This window comes from Chroicocephalus ridibundus, chromosome 2 (assembly GCF_963924245.1).
Source record: "Chroicocephalus ridibundus chromosome 2, bChrRid1.1, whole genome shotgun sequence".
Classification (NCBI taxonomy): Eukaryota; Metazoa; Chordata; class Aves; order Charadriiformes; family Laridae; genus Chroicocephalus; species Chroicocephalus ridibundus.
Genome location: NC_086285.1, coordinates 47,376,099 through 47,401,907, shown reverse-complemented (window position 1 = coordinate 47,401,907; position 25,809 = coordinate 47,376,099). Strand labels below are relative to the sequence as shown.

Below are 25,809 nucleotides of genomic sequence, written 5' to 3'. Positions count from 1 at the left end.
GGCAATTAAAAAAAAAAAAAAAGTGCTATCAGTTAGGTATACAGCAAATGGAAACGTGTTTACTGGAATTTCTGTAACTATTCCTTCTCCGGTCTCATTTAGACAACTCAATTATAAAAAGATAGGACCTGAATATAGTACAGTTTCTTTTGAGACCCCTCCAACATCTGAGTCCTTACAATGACACAGATTGATTCCTGAAAGCATCTGATTAAGTGTTATCAAAAAAACTTTACTAACAGTAATGAAATAAGAAATCATCAGAAATGAACAGAAAAGACCATTAAAATACACTCAAATTCTGACATTTTCATGTTCCCTTTAAAGGTTCCATGCTTTAATGGGCATATATAACTGAATGACGCATTATAGAGCTAGATATTGCAGTAGTGGGACCTGATTAGACTAAGGAATCTCTTCTTCCATGTTTTTTAAAACAAAAATGTCACAATGGAGGACCCAGCACTTTAGCAAGTGTTCTGAAGAAAGAACTTCAAGAACCAAGTTTATTTATAAAATACAAATACATCAAAAATAAACTATACAGTTATATTATACACACATATATTATATATTGACATAATTATGAAATGATAGCTTATAAATTATAAAGCTTTAAGCCTTTAACAAACAATTTTGTTAAAAGAAGAGCAAATTTGTGAAACCTGGCATATACCTTTGCCCTGCTTCCTGTCAGGACAATGATAAAATTTACCCCAGTTCTGAGTAAATACAAGGGCCTTTTCCACAGCATATATCTTACATTAGCAACTCGTCCAAGGTATGACACTGGGCAATAGGTAAGTTACATATATTTTTACTGTTTTTATTATTTATTACGAAGCTTCAGAAGTGTACATCACTATGGACATGAGGGTCTGAGATTTTCTATCTACCTCCATTCTGTCTTGCACAAGTAATTAAAAAGGATAAAAAAGGATAAAATCACAATGAGAGAGATATAGCTGATAAACTATTTTAAACAAAAACAGATTCAGTTGGAATGCTGAGGCAGCATAAACTCTGCTCCTATCTTATGTCCTCAGTAAGTTAAACAGTTAAGGCTGCAACGTAACACCAAACTGAAAGATGAGACACAAATACAAAGAAAACATCTACAATGCAAGAAACATGTTACAATATTTTTTATTTAAAGTATGCCAAAGGTTTACTTACAATTCTTCTCCTTGTTTTGCTTTTCTGTCAGAAACCAGATACACACTTCCGAAGCTTCCATTGCCAAGTTTCCTCTGAATAGTGTATCTTCTTGCAATCATAGCATCTGAGCAAGCAGAATTAAACCTGGCAACACTGACATGCTTAGCAATTTCTTGAAATTTCAGCATTGCTCTGTGTAACAGAAACTACACAAATTTCTCTAGAATTTAGCTTTCAAATCCTTTTAATCTTCCATGGATTTTCACAGGAAACACTTGAAACAGAAAAAAATTGATTTGTCAATGCATTATTCTTATTAAAATCTTCATTTAATACTATCACAGTGCTTATTGTGCTCAGCTTGCAGCAAAACACAAATTAAATGGAAGCATTAGTTACTAAGATGTGGGTAGCAAACTCAATAAAGAAGCTCCAGACAATGTAGATGTGACATAGTCAACCTTCCTCTAAATCAATCTTAAATTAATTCAGTAGATTGAGAACACAAGGAAAAAGAAATGCAGGTGCTTATACATTCATTTATTTAAAATTTCAAGTGGTTTTTGCAAGGACAACTACACCTGTGTTTTACCTGAGAGTTCCACTAGATATGGCACTCTTCTTCAGCAAATGTCTTTATACCAGCATGGTACCTAACACCAAAAATGTCTGTGTTTCAGGATACAAGTTTCATTATTTTTGTATATACTCAAGCATAATCTCCACCCATAGTTTGAGTTCACTCCCATCAATAACTACAAAGCTGTTTTCTCTGCTCTTTCATTTGCCCCTCACATTTCACCATCTAGTTCGGTGCTGACCTCACAGCTTCTATGTTATTCACTACTAATTCACTACTAATAATATCTTCTGCAAATTAGAGCTTCCTGGCTACCCACAAGCCTACAAGACATTCAATAAAAAACACTCCTTCCAAAAGTTCCTCATTTCTCCTGTGCTGTAATAATTCTTTCTTGACCCACCTTTCTAATAATTTAGCTTTGCTTCGGAATTCTTGTCTAATTGAGGTCCTAATTCTGCAAACATAGGGACTGCAAAGGCAAACCTCTAGTCTTTCTATGGTTTTCAATAACTAAACATGAATTTAGAATAACTTTGTCTCCTCTACCTTTCTCATTCCAAATGATAAAGGGTAGGTGTTTCACTGCACATAATAAAAAAAATATTGCTTTTGTTACCTTGCCTTTATATAATGCTAGCTGCATCATTTGTGCTTGAAGATCCTTTGGAGCAAATAAAGACATTGCAAGATCCTACAATCGGTGCAACTAACACTACCTATCAGCATTGCCTGCTGCAGTGCACTGTGCCCACACTGGGTTTGCTCACCATAGCATTTTAACATCAGTGCAAACACATCAAAATGCTTTTTCTGTTGTTGTTTTGGAAGAGAAAAGACAAATTGATTAATTTTAAAAGGTGTATAACTGCTGGTTCCAAGTCACTGTCTTTGCAGAACCTAAATGAAGATTATAAATTTGTATCTTACAACTACTCTGTGTGTGTGTGTAAGAACCTATTTTAATACCCATCTACTGAGCTGCTGTCACACTGTACCGAAGAGCCTGACACTGCAGCGTCATTATATTATGAAACACAGCCAAATTTTAATCACTACAAGTGATGTTAACAATGATACACATCACATATTTGTTTCAAACAAAAGCACTCCTGAGATTGTTTCTGTATTCTCCTTCAGATAACAACAGTGACAAAAATGTTGAAATGCAAATGTTAAGCAAAGAATGTCAGCTAGAAAATTACTTCTCCCGTAACTCCACATCTGTCTGAAGATAAATGGACCACATTGAGGTGGAGGGCGGGGAAGAGGGCAGGAAGATGAACTCCATAAAATATTACATTGCCAGTTCTGGCAAGTCATCATATTTTTCATTTACAATTCTCCTAGGAAGATACTGTTTTATGGATGCCTTCATAAATCCCCAAAAGAATAGTTTTGAAATACATACCCTTTAGAAATAACTAAACTTAGAAAAACTGCTGAGCTATCTACTCCTTTTTTCTGGTCAAGAGTCACTTAGCACTGCTCACCTTCGTATTTTGATACTTACCTGAGCCCTAGGAAGTATCACAATCCTTTACACCACAATATCACACTTGAGATGAAGTAGCCCATTGAGTCTAATTGTTGTGCTTTACTTCCAACCCTCCCTCTCACTGCTGCTCTCTATGCTTCTATTTCCCCCTATAGATAATTATAGTAATAACTATCGTATATTAAATGCTTTGATATCTACTGCTGAATAGTGTTATAAAGCAGGGACCAGTGACCACAGTTGTGCTGTCACAGGCACATTTTAATGACACAGAACAGATGAACTGCTGAGCAAATTCATTTTGAAAGAAACACCCCGTGAGAGTCAACAGACTCAACCATGAGATTCACTGATTCTTTAAGAAGTATATAACTGGCAGCCTCTCCTACCTCACTCAGACCTTTAGCCCAGTCTTTCTTCAATTTTTGACCAGTGTCCACCTTCTTCCACTGAGCAGGTATTTCCCAAGCAGCAGTAAATCAATTGCTTCATTGAAGTTCAGAACAACTAGACATAACTCAAAGAAATCAGCTCTCCAGCTCCCTTTTTCTCAAAAATCCCAGTACACCCTATCCAGTAACACTCTGGTAAACAGTTTGTGTTCTTAATTTTCTTCCTCCGCCCTCCCCCAAGCCCCATTCCAGAGCCTGGCAGACTGCTGATGCCAAATTAATGCAATTACACTGTCTGGATCACCTTTTTTATTTTTACATCTTCCTTGGCTAGAGTTAAGTCTCCTTACTCTTTATTGTTGTAGGCTAAAGCAAAGTTGTTTAGGGTTTCACAGTTTCACCTACACATGCTAAGTGCACAGCACCTCCACTTCCCCTGACCTTCTTTTGCTTATATAAGAAAGATACTGTTTTTAATTTCCTTCACGTAACCTTCAGATTTCTTTAGCAATGGCTAACATACTCTGATACTTTCTGCCTCCAAGACAAACCTTTCTTTGCAAATCAAGGCCATTTTCCAATTCTATCAGGTTTTGGTTTTATTCCTTAAGAACCCCTGTTCTACATCAACATTTTCCACCCACACCCCACCCCTTGAAGTACAAATTCCAGAATTTTTATATTTAAACACCAGATATCCTCAGTAGTTACTACCTTGATTTTTTTCCTCCCAGTGACTTCACTGGCCTGCTCCTTTAAACTTTTGGAAAATAGGGAAGTGAGGTATTCCTGGTTTTTTCCTTCATTTAGAAAAAATGAACTCCTGAGCACTGGCCCCATTGTTATTTTCTGCAACATCCTTATAAACCTAGCCAAGCCTAAAGTAACATTAGCTCAGTTGGCTCAGTTTTTTACTGCTCCCAGAGAAACGCTAACTAAGAAAGATGTTATTAGTAGCGTCAGTAGCAAAGCTTACAGGTGGTGGTAAAACAAGGTCAAATGTATTCGACCATCAAAGAGGCTCATTTATATCTCCCTCACACACATTCAGGAAGCCGAGATCCCCTAGGATAATATCAGAGATGTTACGTCTTTCTAATACATCGTGCATGACTCAAAATGCAGCTGGGGCCCGGGGACACACACACAGGTATGAAGTGTCCCCGCTTCGCCTCCCAGCTACCCTCACACAGAGGCGGCATGCCTCCGTCCGGTCCCCCTTCCTCACCCCTGCGGGGAAGGCGGTGATCCCCGGGACCCCTCTGGCCCTGCCGGCAGGTACGCGACCTCCTCACCAGTTACTGCCCCTTCAGCGCCCGCCCACCCACCCGCCCGTACGGCCGCCGAGGGACGCCTGACGGCGAGAGCTGCGATTCCTCAGGATCCCCCGGCTCCCCTCGGGACGGCCTGAGGCAGGGCGAAAGCGGAAGCGGCCACAGCCTCCTACCTCGCCCGGCCTGTGGAGCCGAACCGGGCCGAACCGCTCCGCCGGGCCCCTGTTTGCGCCCCCGTCGCTAGGAGACAGGCCGCGCGCGCGCACTGAGGGTCAGTGGGCGGGAAGAAGAAGAGCTCTGATTGGAGGACTCCGCCTGTCACTCCTAGCGCTGCTTCCGCCCGAAGGAGGACGAGGAGGAAGGGGGGTGGCCACCGCCATGGGCATCCAGGGTCTGACGGGCTTCGTGGAGGAGCGCGGGTCGTTCTTCACCGAGCTGCGGGTGAGGGACACCAAGCTGGTCATCGACGGGAGCAGCCTCTACCACCGGCTGTACTTCGCCTCCACCGACGACTTCCGCCGCGGCGGCGACTACGGGCCCTTCGCGGCGGCGGTGGGCGAGTTTTTCGGCAGCCTGCGGGCCTGCCGCGTCGCCCCCTTCGTGGTGCTGGACGGCGGGCGCGACGCCGACGACAGGAAGCTGCCCACGCTGAAGGGACGAGCCGCCGAGCGGCTGCGGGCGGCCCACGGCCTCTCCCGCGGGGAGGGCGGCTGCCTGGTGCCGCTGCTGACCCGCGAGGCCTTCGTGCAGGCGCTGGGCCGGCTGGGCGTCCCCTTCGTGCAGTGCTTCGCCGAGGCCGACCGGGAGATCGCCGGCCTGGCCAACCGCTGGGGCTGCCCCGTCCTCTCCCTCGACAGCGACTTCTGCGTCTTCGACCTGGCGGCCGGTTACTGCCCCCTCAGCCACTTCCAGTGGCGAAGCGTCTGCCCGGGAGAAGGGGAGGAGGGCTCCTACGTTCCCGCCCGCTGCTTCTCCGTGGAGAAGTTCTGCAGGCACTTCAGCCACCTGAACAAAAGCCTGCTCCCTCTCTTCGCCGTCATGAACGGGAACGACTACATCGACCTGGCAGCCCTCGAGGTGTTTTTCAGCAAGGTGCGCCTGGCCGGGGGCTGCGCGATGGGGAAGGGGGGCAAGCACGCCCGCCTTCAGGGGCTGCTGCGCTGGCTGTCGCAGTTTGCTGAGCCCACCGAGGCTGTCGACAGCCTGCTTAAGTACCTGAAGAAACACCAGAGAGAAGAGATAAGGGAGCTTCTGTGCACTTCAATGGAGGATTATACTCCGTCTGACGTGAATCTTGAGGACTTTTTCCAGAATGGGAAGTATGAATGTGAGGCTGCCAGGAAAGCAGACTTACCCTGGTGGGTGCTCGATGCTTTGGCAAAAGGTAAGCTGGCCCCATTCATCAGCGATGCCCTCATACTAAGAAGTACCTTCCTCCACGTTCAGGTGGAGAACATGCAGAGACCTAGCGCACACAGCACAGCTTTGCCCATTCGACAAGTTATCTATGGACTACTTCTCAAAGTATCTCAAAATACTGAAGCTGCTTCTCCAAGTAAGCAGAGCAACGAGCTGCCAGTTGTATGTGAATTTGACAGACTCCAAAAGACACTTAAAAAAACATTTGTTCAAGCAGCAAGCCTACCCACAGATTTTTGTGATGATCATTTTACTTTGGACAAGTTAATTGAGGTAAATGGTTGTCACAACAGATCGCAGTTAACAGTGTTTGACGAGTGACAAAAGATATTTGGGACTCACGTTTGCCATCTGGTCGCTAAATGCGATGCCTGAAGTAAGCCACCTCAGTAAGTCACTTTGTAATACAGAGGTACCTACAGGTACCTCTGAACTCGGCCTATGATATTTCAGAAGCTATACACAGATTGCCTTTATCTTCTTCCCTTCCTGCCCCCCCCGAAGTGTACCAAGACAAATTATATGAAAAGTTGGTTGTGTGTGTATGTAGTATTGCCTGCATTTTCTATTCTAAGGCCTTTAGTCCTGTGTATTCTGTTACCCTAATACTTTTATAATTATAGGAAGGTAACTCAGTATAATGAAATTTAGAAAAGTGCAATTTAACGCTACAAAACTACATACTTGATCAAGCTATGGATGATTCAGAGCAATGTTCTGGAACAAAATCTGACCCATGCTTTTTTTACTAAAAATCGCTATTACTTTGTGTACGAATCTTGCAGCTGCCCAGCAATTTTACCTGCCACAAGTACGCGTTCTGCTAACGTGGACCCCTGCTGCTTGCCAGACAGAACAGCAACTGAAAAACAGCTTGTAATGAAAGGAAAGTTGTACTAGGTTAGTTCCAGTCAGTATTAGCAATTCTGTATATTTAAATTCTAATGTTTAAGACTGTAACTCTTGGAGTGAATGGAAAGTAATCTCCCATTCCCAAAGCTGCAAAACTGAGGTTTTGTATGCAGTAATTTCTGAAACATCTGGAAATACAGTCTGGTCTTTTAATACTGCATATTTAAGCCACATACTCTTACCAATTCTGACATTCAGGTCAACTGTTAACACATCTCTGTGTGCATGCTGTATGTTTTTATCACTTGCTGGTGGCTATTTCGTGTAAGAACCAAGTCTAATCACTGCTATGACCATTAAATGCTACGGTAGCTATGGATCCAAAGGCCTAGATACAGATTATTGTTACAGGCCTTTTAAATGAGGGATATGCAAATACTTAAGAGTTTGAAAAATCATGTTTTGGGATTTTAAGAGACATAATTGACACCACTATTATAACAAATCTTCTTACTAAATATATGGGAATTATTAATCAACATAAGGTTAGAAGAAGAAAGGTCATTCTACATTTAAAGTGCTATAGGCAAAACTGATTTCAGTTTATCTTCACCTGTGGGGATGTCTGCCTAAGAATGCGCAAAACCATCCTAACCAAGGTTCACAAAGCACTCTACTTGCCATTGAACAGCCTGCTGTGATTCTGCTGCATGCATGAAGTTATGGATAAATTCATAACACCACTTTTTAGAAGTTAAATAAACAAAGAGGGAACATACGCTAGGAATTAATACATTGCAAGTGAAAAATGCAAAATTCACACATAATATTTTGTTGTGATTACAGGTAAGTGTGTTTTCAACATAACAAGAACAGACATCACCATTACCTCTCACAAAGCAAGGATAACTTAAGAGGCACAAAATTAAGTGTGTATATATATATGTATGTGTGTGTATATATATATTTGCCATACCAAAATGATTTTAATGCATTATGGTTACAGGATTTTCCAACCAAGTCAACTTTTATGTAGGAGCCTCTTAAGTTACCCTTGCTTTGTGAGAGGTAATGGTGATGTCTGTTCTTGTTATGTAGAGTCACCTGATTTGAAGACTCTGAAACCTCTTAAAATCTAACTTCAGGCAGTTGTAAAAAATGACTTTTCTTCTACCTAACATTTAACTGTGTAGTTTTTAAAGCTTAAGTAGTATTTAAAAATATTTCCTGTTCAGAACAGCTATGAAACTTAAAAAAACATCAAGTTCTATCTAGTTTATGCACAAACTTATTTGCCTTTTGGAAATTGCTCACAGCAAATAAAGTTTCTTACCTTTATTTTTTCACTTCAATTTTTTAATTTGTTTTCAGGTGCCCACGTCACGCCGTCGGATGCTATTGCTGGAGACTCTAGGAGTGAAACCAAGTATCCTAGAATCTATCCCCAGTCACTTACAACTCCCTGTTGCTGTAACGTGTTACTGGATATGTTGTTCAGAACCAAAAGTTAACTCGCATCAATTAAAGGCTTTACTTCTAACGATGGTATCGGGAGAACTTCACAGGATAACAAATGATCCAGGTATGTCTCCAAAGACGACGAGGTATTGAGCTGCTATGAAAATCTATACCATAATTCATTTTTCCTCATTTATGGTGAGTTGTCCAAATTCAGATGAATTAGCATTGATTTACACTATATCCAGAGGTGTCACATTCTTTGCATTGATAGAGAGCGGAGAAGCAGTGCTAGGCTTTTGTAAAGGTAAAACAGTACTTTGCCATCTTGTAAAATGTTAATTTGCATTTATAAATGCTTTCTTCAGGACTAAAAGATTAACTTAGATCTAAAACTTCCAAAAAAAAAAAAAAAAGCTTAACGTGTTTGTGCATCAAAAGAAATGAGAACAACTATTGATACATTCTGATAGATACTTTTTTTTCTCATGAGTTTTTCTAAAATCTTCTGTACTTAAAAATGCTGAATTGCATGGGCACTCTTTATCTGCCTATGCATTGCAAGTTGAAAGTACTAAGTTATCAGAGAAATTGTTTCAGTGATGTTTATATTATTAGAGTTATGGTGGCATTTCCTCTAGGAGTTCTTCATTTGATGGCAAAGATTACGCATGCCAGGGTTATACAGTTTCTTTAGGCTCTAGTTTATAGAAACTGGACTTGACGTGGTTGCCACCTGCTTCCCAAGTGGGTGGGTGCGAGATGGAAATCTTGTTTGGAATTGAGCCCCTCACAGAACAGTGTCGCAAATTACTTAACAAATAGAATTCCTTATTTCACAATTTCAGATTCTCATGGATATTCGTACTTGAATTTTTACGCAATTTTATGTCTTAAAGTTCAGTTTGAGACATTTGAAGACATGAAACAGAACTGGAGGTTTGAAGACCCTATACATTGCAGATAACTTTTGTAATTTTCACAGCAGAGCTTTTATTTGCATGTTGTTTTTTATTTATAACCCAGATCCCACAGTTGTACATGCTGAAGATGACACTATTGCATATAACGAATTTCTAAAATGGAAGGAAAAGAAATTGCAAATTAAAGACTTTGATTTAGATGCTGCGCACAGTTTTTGCCAGTGGCAGTGCTGTCTTCAGATGGGATTGTATCTCAACCAGCTACTCTGCACTCCTCTCTCTGAGCCAGACCTAACCAGGTAAGGATGTTCAGAGATCTGCTTTCCACACAAGTCCCTGATGAAATGCATTCACATGTTGTTTTATTTTCTCTGTTGAACTCCTTTGGCCAGTTTTACTACATTTGAACTCCCTTCTTTAAAGATACTAATATCGAGAAAAATACTGCGTAGAATAAGTATCCCTCAGGAGCTCACTGTTGGATCCTGTATGTAGTTAAGGCCATGTTTTTTTCCATATCAGTTTAACCATATCAGTTAAGACCATTTTTTTCCCACTAAGCAGCATGTTTTTGTACGTGTCCTGCTGAGGTGTGATTCTCTCCTTCCTTTGAGCAGGCTTTACAGTGGGACCCTTGTGCACAGACTGTATCAAGAGCTTAAATCAACACCTTCAGTGGAAAATCTGTTTAGTTCATCTCCAAAAATGACTCGGGTATATCAGGTTTTGTTAAATACAGTGGCATCAACTGTATCTCCAGACTTCTTTCAGAAATCCGAGTCCTGTAAAAAGAAGAAAGCATCTAATAAGAAAAAAAAGACCATGAGGTGTGCTATACCAGAAACTCAGCGTTTAGGCAATGTTAATAGGTTTGCATCACTTGGAGTGGAGGACTGAAAGCATCATTCCTGAACTAACTTTTAATGCCACGCAGATGAAAGAAATTATATTAAAATACACAACTACTGGAATTTGCTCAGCTGTTTTCACAAAAGTTCCTAACACTTGCTTCAGGGTATTTTTTAACTTACTTTTTTGTAACTAAAACTTTTGTAAATAAAAGAGGTCCTGTATAAATGTTGTGGTGTTTTGTTTTTCTTTAAAGGTATCAGTCTAATTGAAAATGAGAGCAAAGCTGGTCAGCATTTCAGAGCGGGGCTATTTCAGAGGAATTATTTTCCTGAACACTTATAGCTGGCTATCCCTCCGTTTCCCTGAACACGTCTAACTTACAAAAGAATCTAATTTTTGTGTTTGAGAAACACAGTGATTACGGATCAGATTAAAATGGAAATTGTCAAGTTTAAAAATATTGTAGAATCAGTCTTTACCAGTAGACTATTTGTACTTTTGGGGACAGCTAGCTTTACTTGTTGACAACTGAGGAAGTTGTGCTTGCAGTATTGTAGGCACTGAACTATGCTCAGGGAGGAACTTCAGCTTCTATTCTCCTCCACTTTGGTATGTAAGTAAGAGTTAAATGCTTACATGCATCCACAAAGCTATCACATGGTAGCATGTTTCAGCAGGTTTGCTAATTTCAGAGTAATTTTATACTCTCTTCTGCCATCAGCAAACCATTGTTATTCAAGTTAACCTCCTTTGTCTAAAGGCTACACTAGAATTACAGACCCATTTAACTTGCCCCAATGTACACTAAATTACTTGACAAACCTTCACTATCAACACAGTAATACCAAATAACAATTTATATTTAAAAAAAAAAAAATCCTACATCATCAGTATTTCTCAGTGCTTTGTATTAGCTAACTTTCCGGTAAAATTAGTCAATTTACATAAATGCTTTTCGTATAAAACTCTTTCCCAGTGTCTTCCCCGTATGAAATCTAGTTACTACATTTGGGTTTTTTTCTCCAGAATCCATCTACCTTTTCTTACATTCAGGAAAATCATCATTTCCAGCTTTAATCATTAAGGTTTTGCCCATTACTTGCCAGAATTCAAGCTTGATTCCTGCATCATCTTGTCCTCAGTTTTCAGTCCTGGTTATGTCCCCTATCTGACAGCCGTCCACATGGAAGTAACTCACTAGATCTTGTGACTTACAGAAAGGGTCTCTGATATCATACAGCTGAGTCTTGATACTGCTATAATATACTCAATGAGAAAAGATGTATAACATCTATTAAATTAATGAGATTATCTTTGAGGTACAGTCTGAGATGGTAATATTTAACATGTCTTCAGTACAAAACTGCTACCTATTAAACTACCAGCAGATGGCACCTACGCTCAACCATACAGCAAATTACTAGAACTGTGCAACCCATTTCTACATAGGCTTCAATTTGCAGCAGTCTGCAAAGTCACATTTCCAACAGGTGGCTTTATTTAAAGTTGAAAGGGGTTAAATTTAAAGTTCTTTATTTTAGTAACTAAAAGTTAAATCCTTAATCATTCAAATCATCCTCTGATTCATTATGATCTCATGTGTTTCACTTTATCAAACTTGTTGTTCCTCATAGTTTTTAATCATTAGAAAGTCACATTTAAAATAAGTCTTAAATATAAAAGTACAGACATCTTTGATTCCATTTTGTTAGTGCTGTGAGAAGAGAGGTATTTACACTGAATCCCACATTGGAAAAGTGCTGGAGAACATAAATTCTTGAGACTTGCCAAGAAGCTGTATCTTCAATTAGATAGTTCAGAAGACTAGGATAAACTCAAGTATTCCACTTTCGGATAAAAAGGCTGCTATGATCACATGGCCTTTTGAGATGATTAAGAATTACTCTACTGGAAATGTGTTCTCAATGCAGAATTCATCCATTCTTTGTTGCTGGTAAGATGAAATACACCTCATTGCAAACACCAGCCCTGTATGCAGAAGAAAATGATTACCAATTCTAGGGTTACTATTCAGAATTTAAATCAAATGTTCCAATTTTCCTTTTTGAGTCCTTATAGGTTTTCAATCTTCCTTGGGGTAAAAATAAAAAAAAATAAAGGACCATTATTAAAACAGAAGAGTTCTCTATACCATGCTTTAGTATGAGCAACTAAATTCCTTGGTTGCTATTTTCACCCCACATTAAATGCCTCCTCTTTTGTGGAAAAATCCCACTATTGATTCAATTGTTTTGGAGAAAAATCTCTCAGACTTGCTGTTAGATGGTAACGATCAAGAGCGCAGCCAAAAAGTGGCAATGGAATTCAGTCCACGCATTTTTCATGAATAATGAGAACAATTAAAATAACCTCTTAGCAGAGAAACTCGTATAGCACTTTCCAAACTGCCTCGTTTTCCATGAACTCCCCAGATTTTGAGCATGGCACGGTAAGTGCAAAATATCACAGTGACTGTTAATGACAATTCCTCATTAACCGACAGGATGACCTTCATGACAGCAGGGCCCAGAGCCAATACCACTGCTGCACGTTCCGGCTACACTGTGAAAAGATGTGTATCCAACAGGCTTTCGAGCAAAAGAGATACCATTACGTCTCCAACTCCTCTTAGAGATCTTAGACATCCTCGTTTCAAGATTCCCTAGGTGATTGTTCCTTGCGTTTCCTCAAGGGATGATGAGTCCTACTCTGACGAGAAGACACTGATGACAACAGCTGCAAGTCTATTTTGAGGACGAACACCGTTTCCAATTAGTGAATATTATTCAGACATTATCATATATTAAAAATACTTTTAACAGATCAAGACAGGGGTCTATCGTGCTGCTTTTCTAGCCACAAAAAGTCATTCTGTAGGTTAAAATTTCAAGTAACACTACCAGTAAAAAGTTCATCTTTATGATCAGGGTGGACGAAGGAAGAGGAAGGAAGCTCAAGCTTCTTCAAAGAAGGGTGGGGTTTTTGCCATTAGAGTGCGGATTCGTGCATTCATTTCCTAATTCAATACACTACAAATCATTTCAGTTACAGTACTGTTTATGATCACTCAAGTGATCTAACGGTCATAAGCTAAAGTAAATAGGGAACAAAACACGAAGCAAAGCTCGTCTATAAAATTATATCCAAACAAGCATGCTAATCTGTGTAAATGCCAGGTTCTTTTAAAACAAAAAGACAACACACTTTTAAGAAAAGCAAACATTTACTTCAAATTGCAGTATAGGCTTTTCAATCACAGAAAAAGAAAAAGAAAAACAGTGATCCGACAGCGGTCACATCCTGTGCAAAAAAAAAAACCTCAGGATACAAAAAAACTGTAGCACAAGGTACTTGAGCCGCTTACACATTGCAGGATAAAGTAAATAAATACAGTAGCTAGAATATGGCACTCTTGTGACAGACTCTAAACCCAGTGGAATGCCTCTGAAATACTTTTTTTTATCCTTTTATTAGTAGCAAAGTCCCACCACCATAAAAGTAAAATAGTACAATGTTTTAAATAAAAACAAACTAAAATATTTATATCTAAGAGAAGGATTTTACACAGTTATATCTTTTAAGTGCAGAAAATGGGACCTGGGCTTCGATCTTTCTTTAAATTAAACCCCCCACACACAAAATCCCGTTCAATCTCAAAAGTAAATTTATGTTTGAGGAAAAATGTTACCAAAGTTGCATAATTTCATTTGTTACTCCCACAGCTGGAAGTTAAATTCTAAACAGTCTTGAAACATGAACGTTCATCCTTAGCCAGTGAAACAAAGGACTTGTCAAAAGCCCTCAGGATTTCTTTTTCCTCCCAATATTGTTTTTCTTCCTCGTACATCTTTAGACAGCAATCCCTAAAGTTTGCAAACAAAAGAATGCAATATGCATCATACATCAAGAAAAGACGAAGTTGACGAAGAAGAACTTCCACGTTTCTGAATCTTTTCCTTGCTTCTTTCAAACTTCTTTATGATCTCAGTCACTATGCACACAGAGGAAGTGAGTCCCAGAAGAAACAGTAAATCTGGAAAGAGATAATTAGTCTTTTTAAAATTTGCTAGTTAAGGCTAAGGGCAGACTTGTGAAAGAACAGACTTAAAAACTTTCAAATCGTCTCCCAATCATTGGTTAAGTTCAGGAGAAATTAAGCAAAAACCAATTTTTGCTGGACCAGAAGATTATCACACATAGATTCTGCACAAATCATACGTACAGGCATGATATTTCAAACTGCTGGAGTATTTCAGAACCCTATTTTTACTAACACCCATGAAAACAAAGAACACTAAGCAATATAAAATTAACTTCATACTGAAAAAATATTAATATAATCAGAATTATGTAAAAACATGTATTTAATTACATTTAACTGCAGAAGTAATAAACATAATTAATGAGGTGAACAGCATTATGTATCTATAGCTTCTTAAAATCCTCACGTCTATTTATCCTATGACAATGCGGCTGTTTTTTATTTAATAAAGGATCAAGACTTCTAAGCAAGGTGTTTATATTTAGAGGAAAAAATGGCTAAATAGCAAGATTATCAGTGCTTAAAAAAATTCAGTAAACTCTACACTTCATTTTTGCCTGCATCAAAATTTATATTCATTAGCACCTAAGAAACTTAAGAATGCACTCATCAGTTGTGTACCATATGCGTTTCAATCACGGTTCGCAAAGAAAACATCTAAAAGGATGTTAAAAAAAGGTTAGCAAGCTTTGCATTCCTGTTGAACGCAAGCAGCCAGAAGTGCTCTTATAGAGCTCTTATAGACCCATCAGCTAATGCATTTACAAATTAATCCGTAATGTACAATTTTGGAAAGGGAACTGTTCTTACCCAAGATACTCAGGCTCTCTGTTTGGAAAACCTTCTGAAGTGGAGGAAAGTAAATGACCAACAACTGCCCCATTATAGATCCAAGGACGGCATAGCAGAACATTTTGTTACTGCAAAGTCCAATCTCAAACACAGATTTTGCCTGTTAAATAAACAACGTATTACACTGTACATGTAATCTTAATTATCTAGACAAGAAAATAATTCTTAACTACAGATTCTTTTCATCCAGACTTTTAGAAAAATGTAAAAAATTGTTGTCGACCTTTTAGATAATCCAGAACAAGTTCTTGAACAGGCTAATTGCATTTTCTCTCTGGTAAACAGAGCACAAATCTTGTCTTCATAGTCAACGACTTGTATATTGAGCTCACTTTTCTGCAAGTACAGTGCATTAGAAGGTGACCTCTACACTAGATGGAAGTGTTTTTGTTGACCCTGACAATTCACATCAGAAAATAGACTGGAAGTTAGAGTAAATATAGTAATGTATACTAGCAATGTACTTTTCTCCAACTAGCACAAAATTTCAGACTTGTTTCATTGAAACAGAAATACAGACAGAAAGAACAGTTGAAGGAATTTTCTTTCGATTATGGGTTTAGGGTTACAAAATAAAAAAGGTTAAGACCTTCAAGAAATTTCAGGTTCTAGCAAGGATGCTGAACTGACAGGATTTTCAGGAAAAAATCCCAACCAAGTGTACACAGCAATACAAAGGACGATGTCACATTTCAACTTTTTATTAAAAGTTGTCTTGCTTCTGCCAGGACAGAAGCGTTACTAGCAGCTCTGCATCACATAAACAAATTAAGGAAACTACTACTTATGCGTAATTTAAGAAGTCCTACCTAGTAAATACGTGAAACTCTGAAGCTTAATAGCAAATGTGAAGTAGATCTTCAGGAAAACATTTGAAACAGATACAGCAAGATCCTCCCTCCAAGAAATTTCTGCTTATTGTGTAAATGGACAATACGAATCACTTACCTGAGATCTAGAACTCAAAGCATTGAACATATCAAAAAATACAAAACAGGTGAATGTCATGGTTGTATCTCGAGGCGTTATTACATTGTCTCTTAACTGCCAAAAAAAGAAAATAAAATGGCTTTAGCATGCTTTAAGCCCTCCACAACTAAACAAAGTTATTGTAATATTTTAAGTTATACTAGCTAGTAAATGAAAGCAAAAGCAAATTGTTTGCCCTAAGCTAATTTAATAAATTGTACAGCAAAAGTTATGCATCTGTAACTTATAACAATTTGTAATTCCAAGTTGTGATTAAATGAAGCCTCTTGACAAACATCCATGCAAGCACATGGAATACCAAGAATTTTATGATGCACTACCAGAAGTTCAAACATTTTTCTCTACTGGGAAAAGAAAGTGAAATGTCTGTTTCATAATAGTCTGGCTAGAAGATTTGTACAATTACTTTCTACAGGCCAAAGTTTCCCAAGTAGATTTGGGACCTGGAAAAGTCTGTGTTCAAATAGAGACTAGGGAATAAAACTGTATTCCTCATTTCAACAACTACTTCAAAAGTCTTCCTCTCTAATCTGCTAGCTGAAGAGATTATTAAGTAAGCACGGACAAAATTTGCAACTAAATTCATGCAAATTCTGAATTCCAACTGCTGTTATAATCAGGATTTCTTTTAAATTAGTTTGTCACTGCTTTAAGTTTTGTGATTTTTGTCATACCTCTCTCCAGAAGACAAACAGTGTTCCACACACGATAATTATTGACGAAACCAGTATTTTAACAATCAGGTTTTTGGTCAGAATGCTGTCCTTCAAATTTCTTGGAGGCTTCCGAATAACATCTTTATCCACAGGCTCCACCCCAAGGCTTATAATTAAAAGAACATCTTAGATGTTTATCATCATAAAAATAATTCACTGCTTCGAACTTAAGAACTAGATTTTCCGAGTTGAAAGAAAGATTTTAATCTTCTCTCTACAGCCTAAGAATCATTCAAATAAGCACATGATATTTTCACTTTCAGAAAACTGAGTTATATGTATTAATAACAGGCAATATTCTAACACTGCAGCTTAAGAGTCAATAAATACCGGTATCAGACAATATTTAAATTACCAGATGTTAATTGTAAAGGAAGCTGCAATATTAGTTATGTTCCCCTTTTCATAGAATCATGGAATGGACAGAGTTGGAAGGGAGCCTAAAGATCATCCAGTTCCAACCCCCCTGCCACAGGCAGGGACACCTCCCGCTAGACCAGGCTGCTCAAAGCCCCATCCAGCCTGGCCTTGGACACTCCCAGGGATGGGGCACCCACAACTTCCCTGGGCAGCCTGTTCCAGTGTCTCACCACCCCCACAGTAAAGAATTTTTTCCTAATATCTAACCTAAACCTACCCTCTTTCAGTACTTCTGTTACTGTGATCAATCTAGCTAAGAAATTTACTACTAGTTCCTTTCCACCTCTGCTTCTACCATCTATCTGCAGTGAAGAGGGTCAGAGGAAGAAGCCAGAGGGAAGCTAGAATCCTGCATCCAAGTCTCACAGGCATAACCGTGGATCTTTAGGTATCCATGCTTCCCCCATAATTATTGATAGATATGATACTAAAGCAAACCAAAAGGAATAAACATAGAACTATACTGCAAACATTGTAATTCAAAGCAAAAGTCTGCTGTTTCAGAAACATTCCACTGAAGTTTAACACTTCACAGTTTTCTTTACGAGTAACCATTTTCCTTGCTGAAATAGAAGAACTACAGACCTCTAATGAAATTTAAAGTAATTACTTACCTCTGAGCTGGAGGTCCATCCATAATAATATTGATCCATAAGATCTGCATGGCATTGAGAGGATTAGGAAAGTTCATTAATGTAGCCAGTGAGATTAAAGTCAGTGCTGCTATACTCCTGTTGAAAGAATCCAGTTTTATAACTGTCAGCACGGAACAGATCTGAAGATCCACTGATAACTGCTTTGTAATCAACACTTAACTGTTTAAGAGTAGATACAGATTTTGACAGTGTGAATTATGACTGATGTAAGCCTAACTTTAAAGGCAGACCATGAATTCATTTAGAATATTCATCTTGACACGGTCCATATTTAAAATAGCACTGTTTTGGCAGTTAAAAGACAGCAAATTTGCAACTTAAACCCCCCCCAAACTTTAAGATAACATTTCAGAGTTATCACTCACCTTCAACCTAATTGATTTGTTTACTGGAGAACAAGGTCCTATACCTCTACTGTGTCAGAAGTGGAACTTTTAAACATGGTTTTGAAAAACGAATTGCTTTTACGCTTTTGATGTAAACAAAACACAACCACCCTGTGCACCTGGCACTAGGTTGACTAATCAGTCAAGGCAAAGCACCACCCAAGCTTCCTAAAAATACTACACCGCTCCTCATTATTAGCAAGATGAGAAGGCTAGGCAAATGACTGAAAATAGATTAGCTGGTTGCAAGCTTGGTATTAGAAACCTCTCTAAACAAGTATGCACTAATTGCTTGCAGTGAAAGATTAAGTGGTTTCATAACCGACAAGAAGAGAGCAAGGCTTATAATATTTCTGAATTTAGCGCTCTACTGAACCCTATTATGCAATCCCTGCAAAAAGGGACCAAAAAAAAAAAAAAAAAGTATAACTCATCCATCAAAAATCTGAGGCTACCATTGCCATGGCTAACAGGCAAGCACGCTTTCCTAGAATACCTACGATTTGCCATTTTTCAGAAGCAGATTTCTAGCCTTCTACCTTTCTAGTCAAGACTGAAAGTATATGACACTTCTTAGAATTTTTATGCAAGTTTTAAGAGGCTGGCATTTTCTGGGTTTTGGTGGGGATTTTTTTTGATTTTGGTGTTTTGGGGGAGGTATTTGTGGTTGGTTGGGGTGGTTTTTTTGTTTGTTTTTGGTTTTTTGGTTTTTTGGTTTTTTGGTGTTTTTTTGGTTTTTTGGTTTTTTGGTTTTTTTTTTTTAATTTCTGCAACTTTATTCAACCCCTCTGAAATGCCATGAAGGCTTCAAAAAAGTACATGAACAATGCGACAAAGAAGAAAACCATGCTCCTGAATCCAGATTCAATAAGATAAACTCACAACATTTTGAAACTAAGGCTTAATGAATTCTTGTCTTACGTACACACGATATAGTTAGCACCACAAACATGTAAGGGATACTTACATGTAAGAAAAGGAAGTTAGCTTCTTAGAGCAAACTTATTCCACAAACCAGCATAGGGATTACAGAGAAACTAACCTCCCGTTTTCCCTGGTTTGCTCCATTTGATATACATGTTCTGGTTAAGGAGGGAACAACTACTAACTTCTCCTTTAAACAAGGACCCAAAAGGTAGCTATCCTGTTTCTCTCCATCCTCTCAGTTGTTGACTATTTTTTCTACATCTTCACAGCAAGAACTGTGACAAAGTTAGATGTCTGTTTATTGCACTATTTTCTGGTTCTTTAAAAATGAAACAAACCACCAAGTACAAAATGGCATGGTGTATCAGCTTCCAACATTAAATTTGCAATTTTCACATTAATTTATGCAGCATCTGATTCATGATGCTTTGATTCATTCCCAATATAGTAAGAACCTTTGATATTGTCAACTTTTGAAACTTACGTGCTCAGTTGAAATCTAACAAAATTTTTTATGTTATTATAAATTCCTTTACCCTCTTCAATTGCAGACCTGCAATTAAAAACAAAGATTACATCACTAGACAAATGAGACTACTGCCAAAAAAGCTTAAAACAAACCAAAAAAGCTATTATTTTAAGTAGCAATACAAATGTCAAGAAACAAATGGAGCTGAGGTTCTTACAACTTTGCCAGTCATTGTTTTTCATCTTGCCTATGAGATTAATCAAAATAGTTATTTTTCCAGCTGCTTAACTTTCAAAATCAAATGTCAATGGTAAAATCTCCTCCTTGTGCTTTAAGATTTACCATTATCCCTGATGAGACCTTCTGATTCAAGTTAGATAATCAAAATAAAAAACTTTTACAAAATCATAGAAATGTAGCATGACTTTAGAAGACTACGTGTTCTTACGGCACCAGAAATAAATATGTATAGACTATCTTTTCAACCTCTAGCATGTGTCAGAACTTGCCTATCACATTATCGCAATTCTAGCAGTGCGAAAGTGTTTTCTAATACCTATATCAAGTCTACTCTGGTGCAAATAAGACTGATTTCTCTCTTCCATTCCTCCACCATCCAGGAATAACAGTTAATCAGCATTCCTTTTGTAACTTTGAAGACAAAAAGATTGAAGGGGTTGGGGGCAGGATGTAAAATTATGGGAGCACATTCTTTCTTTCTTTTTTTCCCCCCCCTTATTGTTGACTTTTTTCACTCTCTATTGAGAACTTCCCTGATGAAGTGCGCAAAACGGGATAAGGCATTCCAGCAAAAGCCTCATCAAGCCTAAGTACTTACCACAGATGTCCTTCCCATGTACTCTTCTGAAAATATCTTAAAATTATTCCCTTCTCCCTTTTGTTTTTTGCACAACAGCACATTCCTGTTGGCTGAATTAGTATGGAAACCTTTTAACTGAGATCATCCTCTGACAGCCTACTACATAGGTACTACATTTCACTTCTTCCCAACGGTTAAGCATCATACTTTGAGACAAACTGAAGTGTTCCAAGATTAATTCATAATTTTGAAATGAAGGCTATCTCACTAGACAGCAGTCTTGCTTTGGCCAACAACCACTACCTTCAAAAGTCAGACGGATTAAATTCAGAATAATATAAGTTTAGCTATACTCTCTTTGAAGTACACTGAACAAAAAAAAAAACCCACAAAACAAGTAACAAATAGCTGGTTACTAGAAGCTGGTAACTTGTTTTCACCTGTGACATTTAAATAGCTTATATTCCTTTCCTTTTCTGAAACACCACCACATTTAAAGAGTTGAAAACAAACACAGAACTGTGTAAAAAATTTAAATCTTGAGAGAAATGCTCTCTCTCTCGTTTTTACACAAGATTTATGCTTCTTAAGTAAGAAATTAAATGAAGATGAGTCCTACTGACAGCTAACAGACTCACAATTTTGCACCAGTTGTGTTTCCTAATACACTACTACCATAATTCTACTTGGAAAAGCAGAAATACAGGTTAGTTTCTATATCACGTACATGCACAACCTCCTTTGTTACTTACATTTGATCTATGGACAAGACCAGAGTAGCAAAGGTCTAAATATGTAAATACATTCTTATATTATTATTCACATACATAAAAAGACAGAAATGCTTAGCTGTCCCTCGTACTATTATTTCCTATTCTATTTCCTCGTACTATTATTTCTTCTTTTAAGAATATAATACAGATAACTACACTAAAGATAATTCTCCTCACTTAGCAAAGAACTCATTAACAGCTGCTACACTTACAAATTCAGGGAACTTCTTTTGCTTTTAACCCAGGCAACGTTTCATTAAAACTATACAGCACAAGGTATGTACGTAAATGCCACCTACATTATTGTCTGAAAATCATCATCCACGAGGATCATATCTGCTGCCTCTTTACAAACATCTGTTCCAGTTTGTCCCATTGCTACACCAATATCTGCAGCCTTCAGAGCAACAGCATCATTCACTCCATCTCCTGTCATAGCTACTACTGCACCATTATTTTGCAGGGACTAAAGAAAGGGAAAAGAGCTTAAATCAGGGATTGATATAACCAATCCTGTAAAATTATTCTAGACACAAGGTTGGTGTTGTCACCCCCTAGCCCCCCAATTTCTTCTCATTGCACTGTAAAATCCTAAAAAAAAAAAAAAGCAGCAGGTTGTATTGTAATGCATTTTTACACAAGATTTTAGGTTACAGTTCAGTTCGTATAGTCAGCCAGCCTAAATTTTAAAGCTAGGGTATATAAAATGTACCTTTAAGAGAAAGTAAAAAACTCTAGACAAAGAAAGAAGAAACTTTTCATTTTAACATTTATCAAAAGCTACCAACTTTTCATTTTAACTTTTATCACCCTCTTATAAACCTCAATGTATTCCAACTGTCTCAATGTTTTACTTCTTTAGTCTTATTGTTGCTCTTCTGATTGTTCCAATTGTTACACTGAGTACATCCCTCTTTGCGACCTTCTTTTGTTAGCTTCTGCATGGAAGCATCACTTCAGACATAGCTTGAAATTCATGGCTTTTCATCCTGTTCTGAGAAGTATCAGAACGATGGTTCTTTCAAGCTCCTAGACAATTGCACCGCAATGTGACACAAAACCTCAATCAACCCCCAGCTCCCTGCATAGAAGAAAGCATAATGTTGCCTACCGGCAGCTGCCTATCACTTGTGGGCGCTAAACATATTTCTAGATAATATTTTCAAATACACTTCACTTTCAAACCAAATGCATTTCTGGTTTCATCATGACACACTGTAGCATGTTATAATTTAAGTAAAGACACCACAAATGGTACCCATAGCAACAGTCCAGCATTTGAGCCTCTAGTAAGACGTACCTTTATAATTTTCAATTTATGTCGGGGACTGGCTCTGTAAAACACTGCAACCTGTTAAAAGCACAATAAAGAAGTAGTGAAAAGTTGAGAAATGTAAAGAATTGCACTGGATTCTATACAACTAGAAAATAAAAAAATATTATCAAAGGTCAACTGTACTCTTGCCAGCTGAACTGTGTTTTTAATAGTGAAATCATTAATTCCAGAGAATACTCAAAGTGTGTTCTGGTAAACAAAGTTGGTGCTACTTATTTCAAGATAGAATAGGTAATTTAAAAACCCTCTGAAACTGTGAAACAACTGAGTTATAATGGCTTGCTGCTGGCCTTCCCGACTAAACTCATGCAGGCGATTGCCACGCTGACTCTATAAATAATGTCCTTTTCCCTTGTCAGCACTAGTGGCAAGCTACTCGGGACATACCAATTTTACTGGTGTGCGTAGCGTATTAGTAACAAATTGAAGTTTTAAAGCTAACAAATAAAGATTCCAGCTTAGAAGGAACTATTTTTCAGCATTTTTTTGTCTCTGGTCTTCTCTGTACATTGAAATTTGAGCACGTAGAATTTAATTTTCAATAAGCTCCATGCTTTTAGCTTTCACATCTATTTTTCCTTTTTAAAAGGCTGGATAAGAAGTTAGATTTCTCAACAGACAATTTAGACTGTACACCAATATCAATCCTATTGGATGATTTTAATTTATTCCTGATAAGATTTTAGATAAACACCTAGAAAACTAATTGGGTCTCAGGTCAAACATGCAAAAAGTAAATTTGCAGCTGTTTCAGTTATTTAAAGAGGACAACCCTTAAGAATAAGTATTACCAAATAAACCAAAAATTACTATTTGCTACACAATTCTTTTTTTCTAAAGTTGATTTTGTGAGTCAGCAAGGAAAGACACACAGCTGACGTGCACATTTCTTGATTGTAAATACTGGCTTTTGGCTTGCTTACATCAGACTCAAGCACACTGCAGTCTAATTTTGCAGTCTTCTGCAAACAGACCAGCATTTTGATGCATCAGTTTTGCAACATAGCCAAGCCTGAACCTCAATTGCATTTGATTATGCCTTTACATTTACAACTTTGACACTGGCTAATACATTTAGTTATTTAATAACTAAAAAGTATTAAGCAGTAATTTAATAAATAAACCCTTTCAAAATTCTCAGCCCGTGATCTCAGATCAATTAAAAAATCTAATTAAAGATACAGATAGCTCCTCTTACAAATTACAAAAGGATGGACTGTCTGAACATGCAAACTGTAAGGTTATACATATGAGCTGAGCTACTCAAAGAAATAAAATGGTCTAGCAACAGAAAAAGGTGATGATGCTCACTAAAAGCGAGAGGTGGCAAAATGAAAGTTCCAACATACAGGCATTGAAAGGTAAAAAAATAAATTGGATCATTAAAAGAGACAAAAGTAATAAACTCCCTAAAAAGATAACTGCATGAGTTGAAAGAAAAATTTTCATATGTCAAACCAAAAGATACTTGTTTGATCTGGGACAGCCTCCGTGTTTCTGTACTAAAAGCCTCTGGTAATTTACTGTATCACCTACTTCTATTAGAACCATGTTACTTGTATCTCAGAAGTTACATTTTAGCTTTCCACAGATAAAAGCATTTCTCAATATAAAATATATCCTGTACTGCATTTCATTAAGTAGTATATCAAAACAAACCTTTGGTGTTATCTGAGAAAGTTGCTGAATATCCAAATCATCTATTTCTTCTCCAGAAATTGATTGTGAATTTTTTGAATACAATCCTAGTCGACTAGCTGGAAATAAATAATAAAAAAGGTATTATAATAATTTACCCTCTTAAAACGGTAAGTACCTAATTATTTTTTTTTAAACCTACTATTTTCTGCAGCATTGCGGATTTGAAACGCCTAGAGCAGAACATCTTAACACCTTATTGATTCAGTATACTGGAGTAAATTATCTGAACTCCTGAGTAACAAACACACGCTACAAAGTCTATTCTAATCAGATATTTATTTCCTCAGACTTTTTAGGTCTAAAGGTCTGTAATTCATTATGTCAGGTGTCATACAAACTCAAGAGCTCAGTCCTTTCTAAAGAATTCAAAGTTCAAAAATAGCATGATAGAAAATGAAAAATGACATGAGGGAGACAAAGTAAAAAAGCTTCTGAGAAGGTACTGCTAGTTTGGACGTGTACTTTGTATGTGCACACTCAATTTTTTGTTCATCATTCCATATGTAAAGAATTCATATTCTGGCTAAAGTACTTGTACATTACTGTATTATATTGTAAAAAGTTAAGTAATTTGTTTAAATATTAATTAATAGTACTTAAACTTCAAACTTAGTTATATGGACAAAACTGTATTGGATAGTACTGAAGTGCCATATCCATCCTAAATACTAATTGTCACCGGCTATTTTAGTTTCTCTCTAAACTTGCCATAAGACAGGCATCCAAAGCTGAGGAAGGGTGGGGCTGGGAGTGTAGGAATAAGAATTAGAAATCAAGCATATGTTACAACAAAACACAGTCTAAACATAGTCTAAACCAGCAAAACTCATACATTAAGCAACTGAAAAAACTACAGTTTAAGCTGAAACCAAAGTATCACTTCAGGCTAGGCTTGTTGTTTTTTTTCCTAATTCCACTGTGCCATGTCCAACATACAGAACTCACAAATGTTAAAGACTTAATACTCATACTTCATAACAATTAGCTAGGCATTGCCGAAACAAAAAAGCAAGTGAAAAAAGAAAGGAAGTGGACTATTCATACCAATGGCCACTGCAGTCTCCTGTGAATCTCCAGTAATCATTTTTATTGCAACTCCTGATGTGATAAGTGTAGTAACAGCTTCTTTTACGCCAGTCCGTGGAGGATCGATTATTCCCACAAGCCCCAAAAAAGTCAGTTGTCCTAACTCAGGACCAGAAGCTAAGGCTAGAACTTTTAGGAGACAAAGAAAAAAAAAAGTTAAGATTTGAAATTAACATTTACATCAGCATTTAAATCAACTTCTAGTATCTGTTTTCAAAAATGAAAACTA

At 37.7% G+C, this 25,809-nt stretch overlaps 3 protein-coding genes across 10 annotated transcripts in view; 1 reads left to right on the top strand and 2 right to left on the bottom strand.

The window, feature by feature from the left end:
• Window positions 1-5,146, bottom strand: part of NEK11 (NIMA related kinase 11) — a 104,031-nt gene extending 98,885 nt beyond the window's left edge. The window contains exons 1-3 of one of the 4 annotated variants that reach the window (XM_063325300.1): window positions 5,076-5,139; window positions 3,626-3,743; window positions 1,177-1,432 (exon numbers count right to left, since the gene is read on the bottom strand). In XM_063325300.1, coding sequence (XP_063181370.1) covers window positions 1,177-1,346 — 170 coding nt within the window. In that variant the 5' untranslated portion in view covers window positions 1,347-1,432; window positions 3,626-3,743; window positions 5,076-5,139. Of the gene's footprint in view, window positions 1-1,176; window positions 1,433-1,750; window positions 1,812-3,625; window positions 4,868-5,075 lie in introns of those variants that run through there. The other 3 variants (XM_063325301.1, XM_063325299.1, XM_063325298.1) reach the window with 3 other exon arrangements.
• A 100-nt stretch (window positions 5,147-5,246) lies between these two features.
• ASTE1 (asteroid homolog 1) lies at window positions 5,247-11,135 on the top strand. The gene is made up of 4 exons (XM_063325296.1): window positions 5,247-6,594; window positions 8,545-8,755; window positions 9,658-9,853; window positions 10,172-11,135. Exons 1-4 carry the CDS (start codon window positions 5,281-5,283, stop codon window positions 10,449-10,451), a joined length of 2,001 nt encoding a protein of 666 aa, XP_063181366.1. The 5' UTR covers window positions 5,247-5,280; the 3' UTR covers window positions 10,452-11,135.
• Window positions 11,136-13,615: 2,480 nt separating this feature from the next.
• Window positions 13,616-25,809, bottom strand: part of ATP2C1 (ATPase secretory pathway Ca2+ transporting 1) — a 52,002-nt gene continuing 39,808 nt past the window's right edge. For all 5 annotated transcript variants that reach the window (XM_063325293.1, XM_063325292.1, XM_063325294.1 and 2 more), the window contains exons 19-28: window positions 25,539-25,709; window positions 24,453-24,550; window positions 22,758-22,808; window positions 21,757-21,923; window positions 19,880-19,948; window positions 18,041-18,157; window positions 16,965-17,112; window positions 16,249-16,344; window positions 15,259-15,400; window positions 13,616-14,439 (exon numbers count right to left, since the gene is read on the bottom strand). In XM_063325293.1, the coding sequence (XP_063181363.1) occupies window positions 14,303-14,439; window positions 15,259-15,400; window positions 16,249-16,344; window positions 16,965-17,112; window positions 18,041-18,157; window positions 19,880-19,948; window positions 21,757-21,923; window positions 22,758-22,808; window positions 24,453-24,550; window positions 25,539-25,709 (1,196 nt within the window). In that variant the 3' untranslated portion in view covers window positions 13,616-14,302. The remainder of the gene's footprint in view (window positions 14,440-15,258; window positions 15,401-16,248; window positions 16,345-16,964; window positions 17,113-18,040; window positions 18,158-19,879; window positions 19,949-21,756; window positions 21,924-22,757; window positions 22,809-24,452; window positions 24,551-25,538; window positions 25,710-25,809) is intronic.

Excerpts from the sequence above, each read along its gene's own strand:
- ASTE1 (XM_063325296.1), top strand. The coding sequence starts at position 5,281 with ATGGGCATCCAGGGTCTGACGGGCTTCGTGGAGGAGCGCGGGTCGTTC. Across the intron at positions 6,595-8,544 it reads CTTTGGACAAGTTAATTGAG|GTGCCCACGTCACGCCGTCG; the intron begins GTAAATGGTTGT and ends ATTTGTTTTCAG. Across the intron at positions 9,854-10,171 it reads TCTGAGCCAGACCTAACCAG|GCTTTACAGTGGGACCCTTG; the intron begins GTAAGGATGTTC and ends TCCTTTGAGCAG.